Genomic DNA, 24,855 nt, shown 5'->3' with positions numbered 1-24,855 from the left:
TAAATAAAACAAGGTGTGTAAAAAACAGTTCATTATAAAATAAAAGATACTAATTTTGAGTAGGTGGCGCCTTCATTTTTTTAAAGTGTCTCCTGGCCCTTTTTGAATATCAAAGGATCACAAGGCAAAGAGGCTGGAAGCACTCAGTTGCGAATGTGGTGCTCCGAAGCTCGGGGGGGGGTTGTATGTATTTTCTCCCCCACAGGCAATGACAGATTCTGGTATTTTTTTTTGTGCTGTCAACAAGCACTCATTTATAGTCTTACTAGGAAGATCACAGTAAGCTTTTTCAGCTGCCGCAATTAAAGCATCGATCTTGTACGTTTATGTGCGGTATTGAACCGACTATAGCAAGTTAAACAGACCCAAGTCGAGTACGTTCATATCGGGCGACTTCGCTGGCTGGTATTTGATAGCGATGTTGTGCGCTTTGGCTGCTGCCGCTAGAGCGATCAGACGGCAGCACATCATGCTTATCTGCACAGCTGACACGTATTATGTAGCTGTCAGCCACAATTTAGAGAATAGCAAATCTCTATTCTTAGTCTAATAATAGCCAGTGATATCATTTATTTTTGTGCGGTCGCTCGTTGCGTTAGATTTGAGATGGAACAGAGTAGTAGTTTTTTGGACTGATTTCGCTGCCACATGGAAAACTCATTTCTTTCAGCCAATCGTATGATTAATATCATTGTTTTGTCTAATTAAAGACCAAAAGTGGACCACATTAAAGGAGGTTAAATTAAACTTTTGATTCTTTTTAAGAGTACACGTAGTACCAGTTTTGGCACACGGGGCCTGCGAGGCTTGGCCAAAAATGGGTTTAAATCAGGGGTTTTGACAATTACGCCAAGTTGTTTGCCTAAAGACAGTGGCTTAAATTGTTTTAGAGGTTACCATTATTTATAAAGTCTGGTAGGCGGCGGTTTACCCGAGAAGGCTTAAACATTAAAACAATCAAACAACAGCTCCAATCCTACCAGTCTTAGCCTTACTCCGCAAAGATAAGCACGAGGAAGAATGAATCGTCCAGGAAGGCCGTCTGTCCCTGAGCGCAACCACTTCATCGAGCTCGATGAGATTACGCCTGCCAAAGGAGGCTGCAAAATGTGCGTGTGCAAGCACTGCAGCAGGGCGTACTCAAAGGGCTCACGGAACGATCCTCCAGGTCTTTTTCAAGCTAGGTCACGGAACTACCGCAACCACCTCAAAGGTTGCCGTCACTATCGTTAGGCACATGAACAGTTGGTTGGGGCAACACCACCATTTGCTTCAGTCGGTTCCAAGCGTCTACGCGAATCGCATTGCAATGACAGCAGCCTCGAAGATGACGAACCCAGCCGCAAGCGCATTACCCGATCCCGTTCGCTACCGCCATCCTCAGCTGTCGGTCACAAACGCGCAAGATACTCAGAGGGCATCGATGGTGAATGAGACATGCAGCCACATGCTAAGCGCGCTGCCAGGGCTCTCGAGCTGTCGAATTGCCATAAGAAGCCAGTAGGGCGATTGGATTCTTCAAGAAACGCCACCTCGCCAATTCACAACGGAGGAGACATGGCGGAACTTGACTGCGCTTGTGGAGCTACATGCAGATAACCACTTATCGGACCGGTTTATAGAGCAACTGTCTACGCGCTACTTCTTGGACTTGTTGTGTCCTGGTATCACGAGCATTTTGCCGTCTCTTCGTGCACTTGGTGAACGACTACTTGACGATCACGCTAGACTTTGCTACAAGAAGAATGCCAGTGGTCTGCGGGAGCAGCAGAATAGTGGCGGCCGTGCTAACCCCCTGACCGATGTGTGGTAAAGCGTGTGCAAGGATCATTTAACGGCGAAGAAGTAAAACTTGGTCAATCCGAGCACTTGGTCACGGTCTGGAAGTGCAAAAAGGTCACGGAAGTTACAATTTGGTCACGTTACCAATGCTAACTGGTCACATATGGAAGAATGCATGTAGTTACAAAACCACCGTGTCGGAGATTTCTCAATCTTATGAAACTAACGCAACGCTTCGCATTCGCAATTTTTTAATCGTAATTATGAAACCAACGCAGCGCTTCCCATTCGCATCGTTCCTCACCACAAAGCATTTTGCATCGGCACAACAACCGGTTCTTCTCCTCCACCTACTTCTCCTTCTGCATACCCAACAATACGAATGCCTCGGCGTAGAGCTAAAACGACTCGTCCGCCTCCCATCAACAGGTCGTCTCGCGCTCGACCCGACCTGAACGAGCTCGTTTTTCTCCTATGTCTGGACGAAACACCCGGTCCCAGCAAATCCACTCAAATGAGCCCGATGCCCAAATACTCCCCGACATCCTCGCGCTCGGGACCGGCAACATGCCATCACACGCGGCCTCAGCGCATAATCGTATCGCAGGGGAAACACCCGTCATTGGCCCTCCTACTGAAGCGACACGATCTACCCCAGTACGCGTTGCGGACAATGCTACTGCGGATTCTGCCCAACGGCAGAATCCGCAGTAGCATTGTCCACAACGCGTTCATCACTTTCTCTTCTGACTTGCTTGAGGAGCGCAGAGGATGGCGCAGCCATGATGCACTGTACCACAGCGACAGCCTCACGAAGTCTTTCAGTGTCGAGAACACGCGATGGTAGTACCAAAGTGTACTATCAGGGCTACGCGTATACTCGGGCCAGCATAACAGGGGTCAAGATCTCGTATCGGTGCAGCTCGTATTGCAAAAAGTGCAAGGCAAGCTTTCTATATATGGCCGGAACAGCATCCTTTGATTTTAGTGGTCTCGTACCTCATACATGCCGTTCCAATCCAGCATTACGAGATGGAGTCGGCTTACCGGGTGCTAACCTCTGCGCAGATGTTAGCGAGGCTATGTTGCAGGATGTTGATCAGCTAGCAGTTGAAACAAATATGACTCAGGGTGATATATGGTTTCACGTTATGGAGAAATATTACATGCAGCCAGGACCTCCAGTTAGGGGTGTAGCGAAGAGCGCAGTCGAAAACCGCGTGAGGTATGCTCGCGGAAAACAATCCAGTGGTAACCGCAATCGCTCCGTTGAACTCCCTCCAATGTCAAAAGTGAGGGGGTCGATGCAAGGGTTTTTCCAGTTTCAGTACGCTTGGCATGACAATATCAAAGCTCAAAAAGAATTTGCTGGCGTTGATCGTGTCATAGCATGGGCTCACCCTGAACTACGCAATTTGTTGCGTTTCGAAAACCTGTCATGGTTTGTAGATGGCACGTTTCGCTGTGCCTCTACTAGATACAAGCAGTGCGCCACAATAATGGTTTATGATCCTTCAACTGAGCTATACGTTCCAGCTATCTTCACCCTTACTACGTCCATGCAGAAGGAAATCTATATTAAGCTGCTACGCTGCACCGAGGATTGTGTTGGCCGGAAACTCACTCCTAAAGAAGTCATGTGTGACTTTAAGAGCGCACTTATCAGTGCGATTCGAGACTTCTTTCCGGAGGTCCGTATAATTGGCTGCTTGTTCCATTTCAAGCAGGCGTGCCGCCGAAAGCTGAAGGAATACAAGGTACCACGAGTTGAGGCCAAGTTAGCGATGGCGCCGAACGTCTTTGACGTTCTAACTGTTATAGACCCTAGCAAAATCGATGTTTAAGGAATCGTTTGGGTCAAGAACAAGATAAAAATAACATGTGATGTCAAACAAGTGAGCTACTCTACAAATAAATGGCGTAAATTTTGGCGGTACTTTCAAAGGACCTTGCTCGACATGTTTCCGCCGGCATACTGGAATGTGTACGGCATGAGGCGCGACATTGTTAGTCGTACTAACAACCATCTTGAGAGATTTCATCGTCACCTGAACGCACGAATTAAAGCTCCACATCCTGCCATGACTCGCTTCGTCAGCACACTTGAAAATATGGCTCGTGAATATGTGGCCCAACGCGTAGCAGTCCAGTCAGGATTAGCAAGACTGCCTCAGCGGACAAGATTCCAGTTGCCACGAGCTCCGCAGCTCCCACGCCTCAGCGACATTGTTGATTCAGACGAGAGCGAGGATGAAAACGAGCAGAGTGGCACGGCTGCGCAGGATTCCGAATCATGTACAAGTGAAATGAGCTCGGAGACAGAAGAAGAAGTCAGGGAGAATGAGGAAGCAGTTGTCGAGCCAGACTACTCTTTCGACTACGATGGTGATGAATTAGCGGTCGTCTAAGCATTTTCTTCGCTAATGGTGGCGTAGTAGAAGTACTTAAGTAAAATACGATACAAATTAAAATACATGTACAGTACTCGTGATCTATCCCTTATAGGTCACATGACCTAAGCGGAATTTGACACATGACCATCTTTTAAGATTGACCTGAAAATCCGGCCACCTTTAACGGGATGCTTATTGACGCTATTCGGCAATTCGCTAACTTACGCCCTTCCAAACGCGAGAGATCGTCATGATGGCCTAGCAATCGTGGAAGCTCGAAGATGATCTTATCCAAGCCCAAACGGAGGGTTGGAATGTTGGTGGAATGGTGACTGATGATGCCGGTCAGTGTAAGCGAGCACGTGATGTTCTCGTGCTTCGATGGCCAAAGATTGGGTTTCTCTTCTCCTTTGCGCACGACATGAACAATCTCGTCAAACAAGTATTGAAGACGTCATTTTCGCAGATTACTCGGAGGCTTCTGCTGCTGTCAGCGCGCTCAATGGATCTTCAAGCAAGTGGCTTAAGCGCGCACGGGATCTTATGGTAAAAATGTATGGGAATCGTTTGAGTCTGTGCTCCCTCTGCATAATCCGCTGGAACTCGATGCAGGCGTGTTTTGCATCCTTGCTCCGTGTGCAGTCGGCACTGCAGATGCTGACAAAACAGTCTCATGGAGACGATGAGTTTCCAACTGCACTCAGTGTGGTCCTACGGGATTATTTCTGGCAAGACTTGAAAAGAGCGGAGCGTGTCATCGCTCCACTGTCGTTGGCGTCGTATAGACTGCAGCGTGATCGAAACACGGTCGGGGATGTGATCCAGTCGTTTGGCGCCATATACCTAGGCTTTAAACAGGCTCCACAGCACCGTGAAGAGCTCGTTGCCTGTGTCGAACAGCGATGGAAGAAGTGCGAGTAGCCGCTCATAATGTTAGGCTACGCGCTCCATCCACGTTACGCTGTCGAAGCCCGGAAGCTCCCGGTCACATCTGTATCCGGCGTTGGCGTGCTTTGCAAGTTTGCGGTCTATTACTACCGGCGCTTGATCAGCGAGGAGATCGAGCAGCTTCGTCGAGACATGTATCGCTGGATGAAAGGGCTTTTGACTTTTACAGCCGCTGACGAGCTCATTGAGTCTCCGTATGAATACTGGCAGTACTTGGCTGATGAACACCCCTCCAGCAAGCTGCCAGATCTGGCACCGAAAGCTCTCTCTCTTGCCGTCAACACGGCAACGTGCGATCGTTTATTCAGCGACTTAGGTCTTATCCATACCGCAAAGCGCAACCGGATGAAAGTGTCGAAAGTGTTGAACACAGAAATCATAGCCAAGCATGTCCGCCAAAGAGCACAGAAGGGCCCAAACAATGATGTCTTCTTGAAGCGCATCGTGGCTCCCGATGAGCGGAAATTTGTGTACGAGGACACTGACGAACGGCGGCTGGTGACTCCACCAATGGAGGCGTCGATGTGAGTCCAGACTCCTATTGAAGGCGATGACAACTTGGAGGATCCAGGTGACTTATCCGACGGGACGAAGACATTGAGACTCTAGGGAGACTTCCTTGACGAGGTATTCGAAGATGATGAAATCAACGATGAGTACACTGCAGCTGACGCACTCAGCGCGGAAGCAGAAGTTAACGAGCTCGAAGCAATTCCAGAGCCGAACAGAACACCTTTTCCAAAAGAGAACCTGCAGACCTTTCCTCGCCAGACAACACTCACTGAAATCCGAAGCTTAAAAGCAACACTGACCGCAATCTTCGGATAACTTCATCCATAATTCAATTAAAATATCCCGTCTTTTTATTAGCCAATGTCACTCCTCGTCATCAGTTACTTGCCCAAGCTGCTCTTCCACCCCAACTTCTTTTAAAAGTACTCAAAGAGGTTCTCAAGGAAGCACACACGCTCTTGAACGCCATCTTCGCGGCGGTGAACCCAAGGCCAGCAAACAATGATACAATGTTCAGGATGACACTCGTCTCTAAAGGGTTCAAAACGACCAACAAAGCCTCCCACGCTGCTTTTGAACGCCAACTTGTGATCATTGTACACCTTTTCCGCCAAGATCAACCAGGCTTTGATCACGTTGTCGATTCCAGTAAGACTTAGAAAGGCGGTTAAATCACCGTAATTGTACCTGAGCGTAGGTGGTAGCGGTCGTGGGCCGCATCGCCGTGAGTGACGCGTTCCCCTGCTGCATATTGGTTTCTGCCTTCTTTCTTCTCAAGTGCTCCAACAATTAGTCGGTGGACGATTGCTTCTCGAACAGTTAGACCATCGCTTGCTTGAGGTCCACCTGCATACACAGCCACCTCGGCCGGCGTGGGTATCCAGCCAGGAGATCTGTCGTCAAAAGGCCGCATTTCCCTTGTGGATATCGTAGCTAATCCGTTCTCACGGACGTCACATATTTGTATGCGCTCCGTCAAAAACTAGTCCTTGCTCGGTTAGTCAGGTGCAAACTTACGCCCCTATGTAGAGCCGTGTCTTGGACACCCAGAAACTACTTCACAAAGCTGGACGAAATTCGCACGACGGCGCCGCATGGCCATCGGTCGAGCCAATCCATGGCGACGTCGTTAATGTGCTCTGAGCAGCAGCAAGCACATACACAGAAGACGGTAGGAGAAGCAGGGAGCTTTATCGAGAGGAAATCCATGAGCGTGTCCATGACGTTTGGAACGACGTTGGTCTTTGCTTCACATCGTAACACGTCAGCGGCCGTCAAAGTATTTTTTCAGATAGACAGAGAGAGTGATCGAAGATTCAGCGGATCGGGATAGCAACATGTCGTTGAGATACACCAGGAAACGCACGTTGACATCTGCGAGTTCGTGGCGAAGGAGATCAACGGTAGTTCCCGCGCACCTGCAACCTTGAACAGCGCGCCAGGCTTTCTCATCGATCTAAAACTGAACACAGACATTTAATTTACATCGAAACCCCCAGGACACGTAAACTCAAGCAAGACCAACGGCTTCCACCAACAATGGGTATGACATTTCCTCCGGTGACGATTGTATCAGATGACATCACACGCGCGTCACATACTCGATAGCGCTGTTAAACCATTCCAAGTTCAATCCCCAGTTCGTGAGTTGAAGTCGCCCATCTGCTCCACCACTACCTTTTTAAAACTTTCGCTGCCGCCACGGGGATCAAGGCGCTGCCGGCTCCAGTCAAAGTCGTCGCTGACGTCGTGAAGATTTTTGCCAGCACTGCTACGCTGTCTTCAGAACATGGAGGAGGAGGGAGGCGGTTGCGTACGTGCCCAGAATCGGGCAGTGTCTTAGTCACTCTCAGATTCTCAGATGACCAACCTCAGACCTGCTAGTTAAACGTAAGGAGTTGGTGTTGATGCCGCTGTCCAGCACTACACGGTTGTACGTGTGGCTCTCGTAGAAGCACTTATCCGAGTTATGCTTGGCATGATTATGGATATCACCAGTCCTGCATCAACGTCATCTATCCATATCGCTCATTGGATGCCGCGGTCATTCAGGTTCAGCGTCTTCTACGCGACGCCTTCCCCACCTCGCTCAAATCCCGACATTTACCCAGCGTGTCACGTTGTGATCTTAGAAAAGTCTCCAGTCCCTAGTAATATTGCAGAGTGGTGTTCTTTATTGAGTTCCTGTAATTGATAGACCTTGAGGATGGTGAATGCATCTTAACACACCAAACGCAGCCTTCTTCTCAACACAGTTTTTACCGTTGGAGCCAACCCACGCCGATAAACAGGTTTTTGGTGAGCAGTAGGGAAATGGGCGTGCCAGTGTACAGGCTTTGAAGTCTAATTGAGCACTTATTTGTACACTATCGTTCTCCACGTCGGGCTCCGCTCGCTTTCAAATGCTACATCCTTCCAGCTCCGCATTCGCTGCCCGAATGCTCCAGTCGTAAAGGAACAGCTTTGATTTCTCCATGAGCTCATACACTCAACAAAGCCACCAGAACTCACTGACATTTTAAAGTACCACGAACGTGACAGTCAAGGTGCGAGCCTGGAAGTGTCTTCAGACATGAGCATTGTCCCGCAGAAGGGGTTCAAACCAGGACTTTTATTGCACACTACTGGACGAGCACCGTCAGCTTCTCCACGAGCTAATACACTCAACATAGCCACCAGAATTCTTGAGATAATAAAACCGCAGGTAGATGAAATTGATTCGGTCGATAGCCGAACTCTCCGATGGCTACAGGCGACGTTCCACCGGCCTGTACTTAAATAACTGCTCCGCGTCCTCGTATCCTTATTAACCCGGGCTTAGTGTACACACGTGCGGCATTCTTGGCGAAACATGAGCTGCAGCTGCTTCGAATTCAGACGAATAAAATACATCGTACTTAGGGAATACGTCATTAAATCTTACGGCTGAAAAAACATCGTTTCAGCCTTTCAGCCTGCGGTTTTAAACTTTCAGCCAGCCAGGCTTTTACCTTTTGGCGTAAAGTTAGGGCTTTTGCCAACACTGGTACAGTAGTACATTGACGATGACATGGCTCCGATGCCCTTTCCAACCCAAAAACGAAAAAGCAACACGCTGCCCACTAGCTCCACACCTGAATGTGCCTGAGCCTATTAATAACTGGACTTTGAATCCTGTGCAACGGGTAGAATGTCTACGGAGAAAAACAACGTCGGGGCCAAGTGCCACTTATTGGGATATTTCCTCAGAAAGATACTACAGTAGTCTAATGCTCTTAAAAGTAAAGCATCCCACCAGAAAAATGAGATCGTCCGGAGCTCGCCAGTGTAGATTTGTAAAAGCTCGAAACATCGACATTCCACAGCTACCCCTATATTGGCGCTGCTGCTTGGAAGCAAGGTAATGACTACGGGGTTCTCTTTGCCGCTTGATACAATATTTTGGCCTCTTTTTGAAGGCGCAATAACTCTGCCACTCTGTTAGGATCCGCTCTGGTATTATCGAGGGCGCCACTGAGACGCTTGAGGTAGTCTCTGACAGCAGCTCGGTAGGAGAGAATGCGTCCTACTAGGAGTCCTAAAGTGTCCTATTGTCCTAAAACCTGGGATAAAAAACTAGCAATTCGGCTCATAAACAAACCGATATTTAGGACAACACAATGAGTTTTAGGACGAAACAAGCCAGGGTCCGCGTGTCCTAATAGGACACTCGACAACTGGACACTCAGCTGTCCTATTAGGACAGACTGCAACTCAGACCACTGTCCTATTAGGACAACACCAAGCCCAACATGTACTGTCCTCAAAACATCCTCAACTGGCCTAGCTAGAAACAATAATCATCTTAACGCCCCTCTCTCCAAGAGCAGCCGACTCTTTGTTGTGCGCGAAAAGCACCTCAACGAAACTTTTCTACTTCAAAGTTTGTGACAATATTTTTAAAGCGTTTCAAAGGATGACGGTCATTGAAGGTCATAATAGCCGCTAATAACGGATGAGCGACTTCAACATACACATAGCAAACGACGGTTAATAATCAGAACGTAACGATATAGGGGGGGGGGGGGCTCAAAAAGCAGCAAAGTACTCGCAAGGGCTACTTGGCTGCAAGTCGATCCGAAGACGCGGTTAGCAAGCGATGGGGGTCTTGGTTAGCGCGGCAGTGTGCTCGGCCTGGTTCGTCGAGTTGTCTGGCGTCGTCGGGGTGTCGACAACAGGTGCGTTTGTGGCAGGCGAGTCCGGGCTTGGAGTCGACGTCGATGAGCAGTTGAACGGCACGTAGACTACCAGGTCGGCCTTCAGGTTGGAACTGACACCGACCGGCAGTTGGCACTCCTCCAGGTTCATGGCCTTCACGTCAGCGAGCAGGGTGTTGCAGGCAGTCGAGGCGCACATCTTGTCAATGGTGGCCTGGTCCGGGATCTCAGTGGTTCGTTCCGCACTGTTAAACGTTCGCGCTCGTGAGCAGAGCGGACAAGACATTGCTTCCGCAGGTGGCAGCAGAGGCCAGATAGACGAGCGCCCTAGCTGCAGAAGGAGTAGCCGCGACGGTCCATGATGCTTGGGAGATTCAGAAATGGTTGGTGTGCCCCAGGACAATAAGTAAAGCCAATGTGAGTTTTAAGTAACTCTTACGTAAATTTACGTAGATAGTCCGGAAAAAGTTATTATTTGAGGTTTAGGACAATCTGGAGGACACAAATTATAATATTCTGTAACGAAGGATTAGTCGCTTATTAGGACACATCTCCAAAATCTCCCTGTAAAATTTAGGACAAATAGGACAGTTTAGGACGTGTCTTAGGACGCATTATCCTACACCAGCAGCTCCATCCTTGGCGACTGGGAAAATCAACGAAGTGTAGTCTTCTTTCAAATTATCATGTCGCCGCACCGTGGTAAATCGAGCAAGTTTTTCGGATGCCTGTTTATTCTTCTGCAGTTTTGCTGTGAGTTTCGAGGCAAACGTAGCAACGTTCTCAGGTAGTCGGCCTTTGCTCTTCTGGAGCTCTGTTGCAAATGCAGCATCGATCTTAGGAACATCATTCTTCTTCAGTTTCGATACAAATGTTGCGACGTTCACGGCAACTTTGTCTGGGTTAGCGACCTCAGAACGGAGACGGCGACCCCCATTCACCACTTTTATTGAGCGCGACGTTCTCGGCAGAGGTGAAGCTGGTGTTGTACACGAACATGGCCACGACCAATGTTGTGAAGACGATGGTGCGCATACGGAAGACGGGTAGGAAATACATGCACTTTGAGACTTTGGCCGGGGGCTTAGGACTTCGGGTAAATTGTCAAATGTGCGGCTTCTCGGTCCCCTCCGTATATAACCTGTGTGTACAGAACATAGTTATGCTCATTTTTTCGGACTCCCAGTGACTGGGATTCCCAGATACATGTACCATGTATTCAATAATAACGAGCGCCATACTGTCAACAAAGTTCGAATATTGCATACCCGGCCATATCTGCTGAAACATATTTAAATAATATTTTTACTTTGCCTCTGAATTTGAGTTAAGAGTGCCCCGTCTGTGACTACACTGTCAGTCTGACAGTGAGTCGGGGAATTCGAAGATTGAATCCAACTTGGATACGGTTTTAGCCGGTGCTATTATTTGTGCTTTGCAGATGGAATGTCCATCCGTTTTAAAGCCTAGATCGAGCATGGTCGGAGCATAAAACCACGCGTAAAAATGAGATGGGAAGAGGCAAGCATCGATTTGTTTTATCTGTGATCTAATAATCATTTCACTACGGCAAAATGGGTCGATTTACAGGATATCGATGTGGATTTGGTGGTTGATCGGTCGATTTGACTGCCGTAGCAGCCAGTCTAGCTAGATCGATGTGTACATTTTATAAACCTCGATTTAATAAAACGACATCTATTATATTTGTTAGGCTAAGTGAAAAGCATTGAAATGCACAATTATAGCAGTGCTATTAATAGTAGCACTGCTACAGAGCTAAAACAAAAACTATTAATAATGTGCTTTGAAGCCATTTTGGCAAAACGAGATTATAATTGCTGGATTAACATGTAGCCGGTGGGGTATTCACGATAGGCAGAGACTTCATGTATTGCCACAAGATGAGTAATGGGTGTCATGAGTCTGCAAATCTCAAAAAGAGGGGGAGTAGGCGTGAATTCTATCACCCTCCTATTAATAAACCCAAACCCAGACCTTCCTCCGAGCGAAGTTTAGCCTGGCTTGGTCCTGAGTTTAAGCTCGCCACGGATCTTAAACCATAGGCGGATTCGTGTCGCCGTGCGTATCGGCTTTCACCCTCTCCTCCCTATTTCAGTCGGGTTACAAATCCCAAGTAACACATTTTGTGATAATTCATGTATTAATTAAAAGTCACTCTCATTCAAGATAAAGTGAGCTCATAGAACCGTAATTTTTTGATGATTTACGGAAGATTGGCAAGAATTCAGCCTTTCGTTTAGGCTTATTCTGGAACAGACGCTGTACGTAGGCATAGCATCCCCCGTAGGGAATGTTTGTCCATTCTATACAGTACTGCACCCCGTTTTCACGCTCTTTGACCTTTGATATACTTCCGGATGTGATGCTCCAAAATCCAAATGAACTATTGTTTGTCAGCTACAATCGGATTTATTTGCAAATTCTATATGGTCTACCCCCGCGAAAACGGGGTGCAGTACTGTAGTTGTTACAATCCCAAGATACAGATGCAGCATCGGATGGCAGCATCGTTAAGATTTGCTCCGCTGCGCGTCGCAAATGCAGTCGCTAATATAACGCTCCTGCGATGAAAAGATTCTCTTCCCTGTAGAGTGAGATGCTCGACACGCAGGAAAGCTCGGCACTGGGCCCGCCTTCCTGCTTTGCGGCAGCCCGCGCGGGCTTTCTGCGGCTACGCGACCTCGCATCCGCTCGCCTGTGTTGGAGGGATGATTTGCGCAGAGTTGTTAGGGCAGTACAGTATGGAGTGAGGACAAAAGTAGAGTGGTCTAGGCGGCCATAGTGGAGAGGAAGTCTTGAGTGTAGAAGGAGAAGACGCTTGTGTTATAAGGAGAAGTGATGAATTATAGAGTCTGGTGTTCTGGAGGGGAGTTACTCTCCACCACAGTCCAGTTATATACGATTTCTCTCTATGAAATAGCACAATTATATTCCACGAGATAGTCATCATCACATCGGAGATGCTTACTTCAACAGCCTCGAATGTGTATGATGCTCTGTCTTTCGGATAGTATTTAATGTACATGTACCACAGGTGGCTGTTTATAACAGTCCTGTTCGTACATGAACATTTACAAGAAGTAGATCTTGTTTTGAAATTGATGATCTTTTTCCTTTGACTTTCATTGTCAGATTTGTCATCTTGTTACCGTTTTGCTTTGGCAGGGACTGTGCTGATTTCTTGTTCTCACTGTTATTTTGGCTACTCAGGAAAACCTTAGAGGATTAAACCTGTTCACCGTAGTGATTGTTGTTATTATCGTTTTAGCTATACGAATTTGTAGCAGCTACTTCAGGAAAACCTTTAATTTTAACGATCACAACCTGTTCGCTGTTTGGTTTTTGCTATTATCGTTTTAGTTATACGAATTTGTAGAAGCTACCTCAGGAAAACCTTTGGTTTTAAGGATCAAAACCTGTTCGCTCTGTTGTTGGCTACTCAGGAAACCTTTGAGGATACACCTGTTCACCGTATTTATCTTTTTATATTTTGTGTAAGTCAAACTCCCATTGGTTTGCTCTTTCATATGTGGATATTTCTTCACAATGTGTGGTTTGGTTTTTGTTTTTCGCTGCTGAGGTCTTATAGAATTGCCTCCCAATTTCATGAAATGGTTGATATCGGTGTTGCAGTCATTTTCAAGCTGTTCTTGCTATTATTATTGAGGGTTTATAAATTTTCAAATATTTTTGAAGAAAGGCTACAGCTTTTAAAAGCATAAATAACATAAAACAGTGTCATCGGTAGCGTACGCATCATATTTGCGGTAAGTGCGCAGGCGCTCGTCGTTGGGGTTATTTTTCTCCCTAGAGGCTCATCGAGTTGTTTCTCGTTTGGAAGTTTATAATTTTGTTTTTACCTCGCAAGCGCTAGCGATAGATTCGCAACTATCGAATTCATTGTAGATGAAATTGATGCAGTAAAACTATAGTTTGCTTTCTGTAGACAGAGGCTTTCGTAGGCTTGTCTTGAAGTCATAAAGTGTTGAATAAATTTTGTTTTCATTATTTTGGTACTGTTATGCTGGAAATGTTTGAAACTTTTGCCAGTGACAATATATGTTAAAGTTTGGCGAATAATGCATGAATAGTTTTTGGCATTGATGCCTCCCAGTTTCATACATTTCCTTTAGTATTTCTCTCTCAACGTTTGGGGTACTCCTTTTTTTGTCGTGCAAGCTAGGCCAATTATGCCTTCCAATAGGCGGCCATAGGTTTCGCAAATAACTTGAGCAGCGCGCGCTAGCTCAGCATCAGCATGGGTAGGCAGGCTGGATGCTCGCGCTCGAGTACGCAGCACTGCGCATGTAAACATGTAAACGTTAGTTACCAATTCATTACTCTACAATTAAAGTCTCATACTGCTCGCATAATACCATAGTACTGCTTTCTCCCAGGAAAACGTCGACTCCGTCAGGTTGCATCCGGGCCGGACGTAGCGGTGCCTGTCGTCAAGACCACGGCTTGACAGGCGCTTGTTAGTCCAGCCTTGGTCTCTTAGCTCACGCCATTCGAATGTCACGTCGGCGTCACGAACTTGTTTGCCTCGCAGCATCTTGGGTCTCCACTTGTGTCCTTGGCGCGCAAAATCTCGAATGAGAAAAAATTTCCCCCGCCGGCGACTGGCCAGCCGTTACCTGTTGAATCTGCTGATGCGTGTCAAATCGTTTGTCTCATTTTTCTAAAAACGGAGGGATACTCTCTTGCCATAGGACTGATCGGGTTATATTATTTAACAGAAATAGATCATTTTGCCAAGAGCGCTTATCTTAAAGTTTGTAAACCCGCTGGAGAGAAAAAAAAATACGCTCTTTACATATTATTTCAAGTCTAAATTGCTGTTTTGTAGCATAATGTTTATCAAAAAAATAAACTGCATTATGCGGCACGCCGGGTTGGATGTGTTTCTCCAAATACCACCACGTCTTTACGATGTGCAGGCGAAAGCAACCATGAATTCGGGTAGCTGTAAGTTCAATATCCATGGTCTTTGTTTAGTCAAATGATATGTGTTAAGCATGTGAATCCGCTCCGGAAATACCGGTGCATTTACCGCATTCTTCATCAGGTTTCAGCTACGCTTTAACAACTTAGCCTGTATCCCTGTACAATTCAATAACGCAGGCTGAGCTTAGGTTTCGACCATGCCCATTCGCGCAAAAATGGTATACCAAGTATCATTCATTTAAACGGTAAGTCAGATTTAAAGGTTTGATTCTGTATTGGCGTCAAACGGGTACAACTACTTTTGGAGATACTTCCACTATGCATCTTCGCCCCCCCCCCCCCTCACCCACTCACTCACTCACCCACATACACTTATGTAGAAACCTGCTTAACAATTATCGCGCTCATACAATCACATTTTCCAGTCGGGTCTGGCGAAAGCAAAAAAAAGTTTGTTGTGCTATTGAAGCGACAGAAATTCCTTCACTGTAAACGACCTCGGCACTCAGCTCTAATTGTCAATAGAGAATGATGCTTTCTTTCTTACATATAGAAAGAGAAAGCTCAATTCAAAATGTCCTTGTTCAATCGTAGTCTGGCGGTGATTAGCTGTTATCGGTCACAAGCTTGTACGCACCGTAGAGAGCCAATCCTCCGACGTTAACGCCGAGCATAACTATGGCGAACTTGCGTAGGCGAGGCCATGACTTGTGGTTTTTCTTTGTGGACTCAGCTATCATAGTCGACAGCTTGGCAAGCTCAGTGTCACTCGGCTTGGCTGCATCCTTGGCAGTAGCGAAGCTGGTGATGGCTTTTCTCACAGCAATCTCATCTCCGTCGGAAGCCTTAATAACGTTGACAGCCTTTGTCAGTGCAGCACTCTCCTTTACTTTCGTGAGAAATCCGCCAGCGATCTTCGCAATGTTCTCGGTGTTGGCCGCCTCCGAGCGGAGACGACGATTTTCGTTTTGTGCGCTGTGGACGGGAGCGACATTCTCGGCACTAGAAAAACTCGTACAGGACGCGACCCATATGGTCACGAGCAATGCAAAAAAGACACTAGAGCGCATAGTTTTGGTCGGAGCTGCAGTTTGAAGAACTCGAGCGTTGTTTAGTACAAGTAAATTCGGAAATGATCGTTCTGAGGGGGAATGCTTTAGTCCGTTTCTTGGCGCATGGTGTCATTGATACATACAAACACATGTTTACTAGCTTACAAAAAATGAAGAACGTTTGGCATCTCTCTACCTGAAGTGTTAGGGGTACAGTGCCATAGTGGATCGACTTTCATCGACATATTTGACTTTGACAGCTTCTCTCCTACTAAACTGATATAGCAGGATTTTAAAAGACACAAGCAACCGATCGTGCTACTACCGGTAGTACCGTATTAATTCTCTTGGCAATGCGATAGATATAATGTATCTACATGTTATTATATGTACCACAAACATAGTTGTTTTCCATCTCGAATAATCCGCAAATTCGTCCAATGGTTTTGTTCTCACAACTGCAGTGTTCAAACGTGGATGCAATTGTTTGTACAGTACGACTTCAGTTAAAAAAAATGAAAGCTGTTAAATATACGTCAAACGCGAACGGTGTTTCCTTGTCGATTATCCACGCTATAATAGTACTGGCTTTCTCGTAACAGGGAAAACGATAGCGTACTTATTTTCATATAATAGTTCCCCGGACCACACGCGAAAGGGTGCGGACAGCTATCAATTTAAAAAGCCATCTGCAGCAAGATGGGCCTTCCCCTTCTATAGTGATGATGCAGCTCTAGCTGTTGAGTAAACAGTACGACAGGACTACAGCCAACGATATCAACGGTCACACCATTATGGTGTGGGTATTCATAACTTACTCATGCAAAGGAATGGCGCCATCTTCAGAGGTCACCCTATTTGCCCCGTTCGTGTAATCCAGCGCTAAGGGCAACTAGGGGAAGTGAGTATAATCTGCTGGATAGCTATTATTACTACTCAGCTATGACGCTCATTTTAAAAGCGTTCATTTTTTTAATTTGTCTGCAATGCGAGTTTACTTCTAATTTAATTAATTTAGTTTACAAGCAAAAACTAACTGATTTTTAAAAGGATATCAAATGTAAATACGAAATCAGTTGTTGCTATTAATTAAGGGTTAAAATGCGTTTTAGTTTCCACGCACGAAGCAAAGACAGCACTTCCAAAGCCCCCCCCCCGCAGATAGGCTTCTAGCAGAGGCGCCCAACGTATCTTGAATAAATTAATTTAATTTGTCGCGCACAAATGTCATTGGAACATTTCACTCATCTTAGCAAAGCAGAACATAATATAAAATCATTTATTAAGATGACCAAGAACTCCACCTCTAAACGGAGCGGTGGTTGTTTAGCCGGTCTCGATTCACTTTTGCATGAAGACTATGGTGACGACCATATTGGTCATCAATAAGTGTGCTCGGAAACGTTAATCGAGAAGTAAGCGCTACTTTATTTGGGATGTCTTTATACATGTACGTAATCGCGCGGAATACTGTATTACATCACGCACTCTAGGATCCAAAATTTAATAAGTCTATGAAGGACGCTGCGTCTACGCTTTGATTATCAGAGCGGTATACACCAAGTTCCTTTCGCTCATTTATCGGCGAGGTGTAGATCATCCTCAGCAGAAAAATACATAGCGAAAGGGTGACAAAGAGTAACAGTATCTTCTTTTTAATAACTGCAGTTCTACACCTAGATAAAATACCAAGATTCATACTTGTACTCTGTCAGTTATTGTCTTCTAGATTCCCAAAACTTGGCGTACGATTTCTCGTGTTTGGCAAGTTTTTTGGCCAGTTTCTTGCTTTGGCTCTTGCTGAGAGGTGCACCGTCCTCATGTGAGGGGAATCCGTCGGCATCGAACGTGTCGAATCGATCCGCAAACTCTGGCGCCTTCTGGAAGAACTGGGAGGGAGAGATCTGCATGAGAGCCTCGAACTCCTGCTGCTTCTGCTTCAGCGCGTGAGTCTTATTATCTGCTGTCGTCGCCTTGTCTTCCGTCTCTGCCTCACGCTCTGCACGCGAGAGCAACTTGAAGACGGAGCGTCCAGGTGCAAGGTCCTCGATCTGGATACCCAGCTGAGGCAGTTCCTCGTTCCGTAAGGCGTCACACAAGGCGAGTACACGAGCGTTTCCTGGCTGCTTGGGGTCTCGCAGCGCTTCCTCTCGCACTGACGCTCGGAACTGTAGCAACGAGCGGATCAACGCCTCTTGGTCGTCTCTACTCACCAGTTCATGCCTGCCATCCAGCTCGCGCTGTGTTTCTGGGTGCCCAAAGGCTGTAAACCGACGACGCAGCATCGCTGAGAACTCAGAGTGAAGTCCTTCCAGTCCAAAGAGCTCCAATACCTCCAGTACGTAGCCTGTCAGTGAGATCAGCACCTCGTCGGGAGCTCCCAAGTCGCCTCGTTGGGCCAGCAAGTAGGCGTTTCCACGAGATACGAGCTCCAAGACGAGAGACAGCGCGCGTGGGGTATCGAGATCGTCCAGAAGAGCCGCGTCAACCAGCGCGCGAGTCTCAAACAGCGCGTCCAGCAGCTCCAAATCCACTTGTTCGCAGCGCTTTGACTTGGTTTCCAGCGTCTCTGTATGACTGCTACTGGACATATCGTGGCCACTGCCATAGGCCACGACACTGCGGAAAAACCCTCGGAGACGTCCCGCCGTGGCTTCCGCATCACGCACACGGTCCTCGGAGTACACCAAGCTCGCGCGGTATTTGAACTGCAGACAGAAGAGGCGGAAATGGTCCGCTGTGTGTCCCTCGGCCAGGAAATCTCGCACCGAGATGAAGTTTTTCAGCGACTTGGACATCTTCCGACCGCGGATATACAAGTGGCCAAAGTGCACGAAATGATTGCACCATTTTTCGTCATGGCCACACTGAGGCCCGTGGTTGTGTGCTTCACACTGTGCGATCTCGTTGTTATGATGAGGGAAGCGGAGGTCCACGCCTCCCGTGTGCACGTCCAGCCTGTCTCCTAGAACGTGGTGCGTCATGGCGGAGCACTCGATGTGCCATCCAGGTCTCCCCAGACCCCACGGAGAGGGCCACGCCGGTTCGTCAGGCTCCTTCGCTGCCTTCCACAGTGCAAAGTCTCTCGGGTCTCTCTTGACTTTCTCCTCCTCTTCCGCCACGTCGCTCTCCTCGACTGCTGCCTCGGCTTCCGTTTGTAATTGCTCGTCTCGTTGTGTCTGTCGTCGAGGATCTAACTTCCCGTATTTGTCTCCTAATTGCCGAGTGTTAAAATACACCCCCGAGCCGTCTACTGCTTGATACGCAAAGCCTTTGTGTTGGATCTCTTCAATGTACTTTACGATCTCTGGGAGATGTTCACTGACTCGAGTGATTGCAGTGGGGGGCTTGACGTAGAGCCTGGCCATGTCGGCGAAGAACTGCTGCTCTTGTTCCCATGCCAGTGTGTGGAAGCTCACGTTCTGCTCCTTTGCACGTTTGATGATCTTGTCGTCTACGTCCGTCACACCCATGACGAGCTGCACATTGTAGCCGCCCGTGCGTTCTGCTACTCGCCGGAGAATGTCCTGACTTACGTAGGCTCTAGCGTGCCCCAGGTGCGCTTTGTCGTACACTGTGGGACCGCACGCGTACCATTTCAAGATGTTTGGGGTCACGGAGGTCCCTCGCGGAAACGGCTCGCACTCGCCTGTAAGTGCGTTAAACACCTTGAGATCTCGAGAGGATGAAGGAGGAGGACACGGCAGGGTGGACAGCCATCGTGAACTTAGCAACGAGAAAGGCGCACGCCGAGAGAGGCCTGCTGCTGGTAGCTGACGCAGCATTCGCATTGCCTACTCGTGTGGCTGCTGATTGTTTCAGCAATGAGGTTTGATTGGATAAAATCTAGAAATGATAATCCCCCATGTATCTATTGCTTTCTTTCCTAGGGGTTTCTAACCTCAAATAAAATTTGCTGAGTCCTTGTCCGAAAAAATAGCGACACATCAAAAAGAAAAATCATACTTGCAGTAAGTGCGACTTACTTATAGTATTCCGGACAGAGAAGGTATTAGTTCTTGAAAGACTCGCACGATCAATCTTTTTTATCTTAATTTTCTCTTTAAAATGTGCCTCAATATTTTCTGATTTTCAAAAACACTTTTTTTATTTTAGGGATGGGCTAATATTCTTAAGTACTTTAAAGACGGTGTCACACAGCATCATCGCACTACAAACTGGCGTATCTGCTGATGATCTAGAGCAATCCCATCTTTCGGGTCTCAATCGTTACTGGTACTAATAAAGGAACAGTGGCCACTGAGAGCTTTGCAAGCGTTCAAGCGTAGAGGGCATGGCGAAATTGACGGAAACTAGCACAGAGTCCAGGATGTAAATTATCCGGGCGTGATCGCTTCGCGCGTATACGCACACGACCGCGAAGGATGGAGAGTGCGAAAGTAGCGCGAAGTCGCTCGCTCATAGTGATCACTGCCTTTCGAGCTCAGAAAGGAAGGCTTTCGCCTTCCCTTCATGGTTTCATTTTTAGCCGTAACGGCTTCTGATGTGGTGGCTTTTTATTCGCCGGTGGAGCTTGCTGGTTTCTCGGCATATGGGTGATGATCCCTTTCTTGTAAGTGCCAAACGTGGTGCTGATGCCGCCAGGTTATGTGAGGCTTCCATCCGGAAGATGCCACCTTCCGAATCGGCTCAAACGGCTAGTAGGTCAGGTAAGGAAAGTTGGTCCTGTTCACGATGACTGAACGTTCGGAGGTTCTACCCGCGTTGTCGTAAATGGACGAGGTTTTAAACCAGATTGACTACCAGTGCTACCAAGTGTGACCGACGCCACAACACCTTGTGCTTAAGGAAGCTGGACTTTCAAGGGTATGCAAACTCCTCGTGAACGGCAGTTCACTTGTCCTTGCTCACATGAGACTAGGTAGGCAGCAAAAGGAAAGTTTTAGACTGGGCACGTTTATAAGTAGGTTAACCTTAAGCTAATACAAACTATAAGTAGTCTATAATGATCTACGTTGTGATCTAGTAAATGGCCCTTAGAGCCCCTGGTACCATGTACCAGGCTTCCTCGAGAGTGACGGGTCTCTCTTGATGTCGCGGGGCTGCACCACGGTGCAGATCCTCTCTTATCCACATCTATTTTCGTCCTAGTGGCGTATACGTGAGCAACTTCGGGATGATAGAGTGTACATAAATCAACCCTTCCGTGATACACATATCTAAAGTATTCTAAACGCACCAGAAATATTGATTTCCCAAAGAGCGCCCCACTGCCCTTAAGAAAAATAACTGTATTTGTTTGATATCATTTCTCGTAACAAATGATGAATCAATATGATAGAAGAATATAACACCTTGTGGCGCATCGCTCCTTACATTAAAAAATCAGAAAGCTTCCTCATTAACGTAAGCTATATGATTGCGAGTCGCGCAGTTTGTCTAGTTGAACTTTTGCAAAAGGACTCATTGAGGACTTAATCCGGTCCCTTCTTCTGCAAAAGCACATAACAGGCGCACCACGCGTCCTTATGTCAAGAAATGGTTAAATAGTAGTTGGACCTCAAATGAGTAACAGCAAAATGAAGTGATACCATCTTGAGTTTATCTGTAATAGAGGAAATTTACCGAATAGCCGAGAAAAGGCGGGTTTGTGTTTGCCAAGCTCACAGTCAATCAACAATTTGTATAAATGCGAACCTCGACACTACGATGCCAGAAGTACGGACTGAGTATTAGGTGGGCGTAATCTGGCAATAGAAGGAGAGGCGACCATCGCGTCTTCTACCAGAAGGCGAAGTGGAGAGACCAATGTAAGATCTCTGTGTGGAGAAGAAGCGGTAAACGAGAGCGTGAGATCGTCCTTAATCTTACTGCTGTAACGAAATGATTTTACTATACGACTTCGTTTCAGCCGAAAAAGAAGGTCCATGCGAACGTAAAATAAATTGCATGTTTAAGCATCTTTCACAGCTCAAACGACAAGACAGACTTTAAAAACGGATAAATAATTTTAAAAAGGTATATTTTAACAAGTGTTGTTGACGATTTAAGACGACCACGATTCGTAATCGCGTTATATCGTGGTCCATGAATATGAAGATCGCGACGAGCTCTGTCGAATGCGCTGCATACTCGAAGACCATTAATTCTAATTTTGTAATTTCGCTTTAGCGTTTTCTCAGTAAGTTCACAGGTTAGAGAATTTTGTTAGGAATGTATATGGATTGGTTAGAAATGTCTCTATCTAGAGAAAAGAATGTTTTTGAAGAATGTCTGACAATTTATCGTCAAGACAATAATCCAATCAGGCACTAAACTTAAAAAGAATTTTTTTCTTTTTTAAGTAGCTGCGTCCTTGACCTAGCTATTTGAGCTGTGATCCCAAGGGTTGAACTCTCACATTTTGTGCTCAGTGTAATCTGCAAAAAGACACGTGAGCCTAATGTATTGGTTATTCGAGATCGTACCGCATCCGTTTAAAACCAAGAGCGGAATTAAAGGCGGTATTGGTTCCTAAACGGCTAGTTCATTCAAGGTACCATTAGGCTATACTGACGGTGGTCATTCACGATTAAGGAGAAAAAAAGCAGATACGCTCAAGAGCATGGATATGACGATGAGCTGGCACTCTACTGATATTTAGAGCACATATAGACGAATTTCCAGGTATTGTGTACAGCTCACGAGCGATTTACATCCAGATACGATCGAAATCTTGGAGTTGCGTGCATAACGCCTTCCAGCTGCAATGCAAATCCGCGGTTGTTTGGAGCTGCATACATCAGTACAGCTACCCGATTTCAATACGTCAGCAGTAAAATAAGCCCCTACAGAATGCCAGTACAATATACCAGTTACAGTCTGACAGTACATGTAGTTTCGACGTTTTGCAAGGCATCTTAACATTATATTTACCTCACTGAAGACATAGACTAGACGGCGACCAGCATTTGATATTTTTGGGGCCGCATGAATCTGAAATGTGGAGAGCTACTTCTTCAGAAAAACTGTACTATACACAATAAAACCTCTTCTGCACCGTCCATTGGAAAGATGGCTGAACGCCGACGCCGAAACTTTACTGACGAGGAAGACCTCGCGCTTCTTCGAGAAGCACTGGGGGACCCTCCCTTTATTCAGCCACGAGGTAGCATACTGGCTCGATGGGACTCTCTGGCGACATCGGATGCGGACGACAGCTTCCCTCGAGAGAACCTAAGCGGTAAGACAGCTAGTGGGCGATTAGGCAAGCTCATTAAGGTTCATAGAGAGCATGATGCAGAGGCTGCAACTCTGTCCGGTGGTTCGGAGGAGGAGGAGAGCGAGAAGGTGATGCTGCTAGACGAGCTTATTGCTCTCATCGATGAGTGTACTGCTCGCACAACAGCTGCAAAGACGACAGAGGGTCTGAAACGTCAACGTGAAGAAGAAGCATTGCTGGCTGCACGACGTTTGACCATGGAAACACTGGCAGAGAGGACACCTCATCAAAACGACGCAGAGAAGTGGAACTAAAGGGGCTACTAACTGCCGAAAAGAGAATGAGATTGCGGACAAGACGGCCGAGCGAGAGGAGTTGGCGTTGCAGCGCGCCCGAGAGCATGAAGAGGACAAAATAGAGGCTTCACGTGTCCGTCAAGAAGGAGCGGAACATGTGTTGAAGCTCGTCAGAGCTGTAACAGAAAGCATATTGGAAATTATTAATGCCCAAAACCAAAAATAGTTCAATTACTCCTGCGCTTGTTGTTCCTGTAGATATGATGCTAGAGTAGGTAGTGATAAACCAACATATGAGCTAATTTAATTGTCTCTATAGTAGTAGCAGTGACAGGTTGACATCAACATACTAATAGCAGCGTGCTTACCAACCGGGTTAGGCTGAACTCGAAGAGATTTCTTAAAATAAATAAACGCCCAAAGTGTTTTGAGCTCCTTGAACTTCCACTCAACCGCCTCGCGAGCAGAACTCATTCTTGAGTTGAATTGCTACTCATTGCTTGACAATCCCACCTTCTTGAAATCAGAGACAATAAAGTTGCGTACCCCGTACACAGGATCGCCATATCTAGTGTAGCCACCAAAAATTGCTCTATTTGTCTCCAAATACTCGACAAATTTGCTCGCGTACAGCAACGTTATGTCGTGCCTCCGATCTTCGATAGGATTCCAAAAATGAATAGCCAAGCCATCTGGGGTAACTACTGCCTGGTAGTTTAAGTTATGCACTCTCTTGTGTCCTCAATGTACCTGCCTTTGCAGGCTCTCGTTACATCCTGGCCTAGAAGACGGTCGGCACACGGAATTCTTAGCGCCGTCAATGAACCCGAGCACTGACTCCATCGGCGCACCTTTACCGCGGACAGCTTCAGCATAGCGCTGAATACGCTCGGCGCACACGGCGTTGAAAGTATATGATAGCTTCGTATCTATCGTACAATTATGACACTTTACAACAGTTAGCGATATAAATCAAGTAAAAGCAGTAAAACAATAAATCATACTTACCCATATGCGAATGATACGACTGAGTTGGCCTTCATCATGTTGTACAACCTCTTTGGGTAGCTTAAACGATACAATAAAATGCACACAACTTCCGTGGAGGCACTTTGTCACGATCTCCAGTGACGACGTGTTCCGGCAGAGCGAAACAGCGGTTAGCGACAGCACGCCTTCTACCGAAAAGCGAAACAACAGCTCGCTGTCTGCATCATTCAGTACTGTAAGGTAGAGCCGTACAGCAGGTACGCTAAGAGCATCTCCACCGGTGGGGCTCTATATCTATATAGCGACTGAAGAGCTCAAATTGATAACTACTGGGGTTTCACCAGGCGTCTCTATCGCCAATTTTTTAGCTACCGGGGGGTTTCGGTCGCTATTTCGGACGCCATAGCGACTGAAATCTATAGGAGGTTGGATCACTTGCAAACGAACAATGCCTCGAGGAAAAGCTTGGTCGGACAAGGAAGACGCCGCCCTGTGCACGGCGTGGTGCGCTACCCAATCGCAGGGGCCGATCAGAGGGCGGACAACTTTGGACGCTAATCTGCAGTCATACTG

At 46.8% G+C, this 24,855-nt stretch overlaps 5 protein-coding genes and 1 pseudogene across 5 annotated transcripts; 2 read left to right on the top strand and 4 right to left on the bottom strand.

Annotated features, from left to right (window-relative positions):
• Positions 1–1,020: 1,020 nt before the first annotated feature.
• PITG_09237 (uncharacterized protein) lies at positions 1,021–2,629 on the top strand (the record flags this gene model as incomplete). Its single annotated transcript, XM_002903481.1, has 4 exons — positions 1,021–1,109; positions 1,317–1,426; positions 1,623–1,809; positions 2,212–2,629. 4 exons carry the CDS (start codon positions 1,021–1,023, stop codon positions 2,627–2,629), a joined length of 804 nt encoding a protein of 267 aa, XP_002903527.1.
• Positions 2,630–4,718: 2,089 nt separating this feature from the next.
• Positions 4,719–5,096, top strand: PITG_09236 (uncharacterized protein; the record flags this gene model as incomplete). The annotated part of the gene is made up of 2 exons (XM_002903480.1): positions 4,719–4,968; positions 5,023–5,096. The coding sequence occupies 2 exons, from the start codon at positions 4,719–4,721 to the stop codon at positions 5,094–5,096; spliced, it is 324 nt and encodes a 107-aa protein (XP_002903526.1).
• Positions 5,097–9,749: 4,653 nt separating this feature from the next.
• Positions 9,750–10,107, bottom strand: PITG_22885 (annotated as a pseudogene; the record flags this gene model as incomplete).
• A 3,816-nt stretch (positions 10,108–13,923) lies between these two features.
• On the bottom strand, positions 13,924–14,418 carry PITG_09235 (uncharacterized protein; the record flags this gene model as incomplete). Its single annotated transcript, XM_002903479.1, has 2 exons — positions 13,924–14,134; positions 14,212–14,418. 2 exons carry the CDS (start codon positions 14,388–14,390, stop codon positions 14,089–14,091), a joined length of 225 nt encoding a protein of 74 aa, XP_002903525.1.
• Positions 14,419–15,387: 969 nt separating this feature from the next.
• On the bottom strand, positions 15,388–15,852 carry PITG_22884 (secreted RxLR effector peptide protein, putative; the record flags this gene model as incomplete). Its single annotated transcript, XM_002903478.1, has 1 exon — positions 15,388–15,852. One exon carries the CDS (start codon positions 15,850–15,852, stop codon positions 15,388–15,390), a length of 465 nt encoding a protein of 154 aa, XP_002903524.1.
• Positions 15,853–17,549: 1,697 nt separating this feature from the next.
• Positions 17,550–20,257, bottom strand: PITG_09234 (cysteinyl-tRNA synthetase, putative; the record flags this gene model as incomplete). Its single annotated transcript, XM_002903477.1, has 2 exons — positions 17,550–19,483; positions 20,155–20,257. The coding sequence occupies 2 exons, from the start codon at positions 20,255–20,257 to the stop codon at positions 17,550–17,552; spliced, it is 2,037 nt and encodes a 678-aa protein (XP_002903523.1).
• Positions 20,258–24,855: the final 4,598 nt, after the last annotated feature.

This window comes from Phytophthora infestans, genomic scaffold (genome assembly GCF_000142945.1).
Source record: "Phytophthora infestans T30-4 supercont1.14 genomic scaffold, whole genome shotgun sequence".
NCBI classification, from domain to species: Eukaryota; Oomycota; class Peronosporomycetes; order Peronosporales; family Peronosporaceae; genus Phytophthora; species Phytophthora infestans.
The sequence above is the reverse complement of the archived record's forward strand: the minus strand, read 5'-3'. Positions and strand labels throughout refer to the sequence as shown.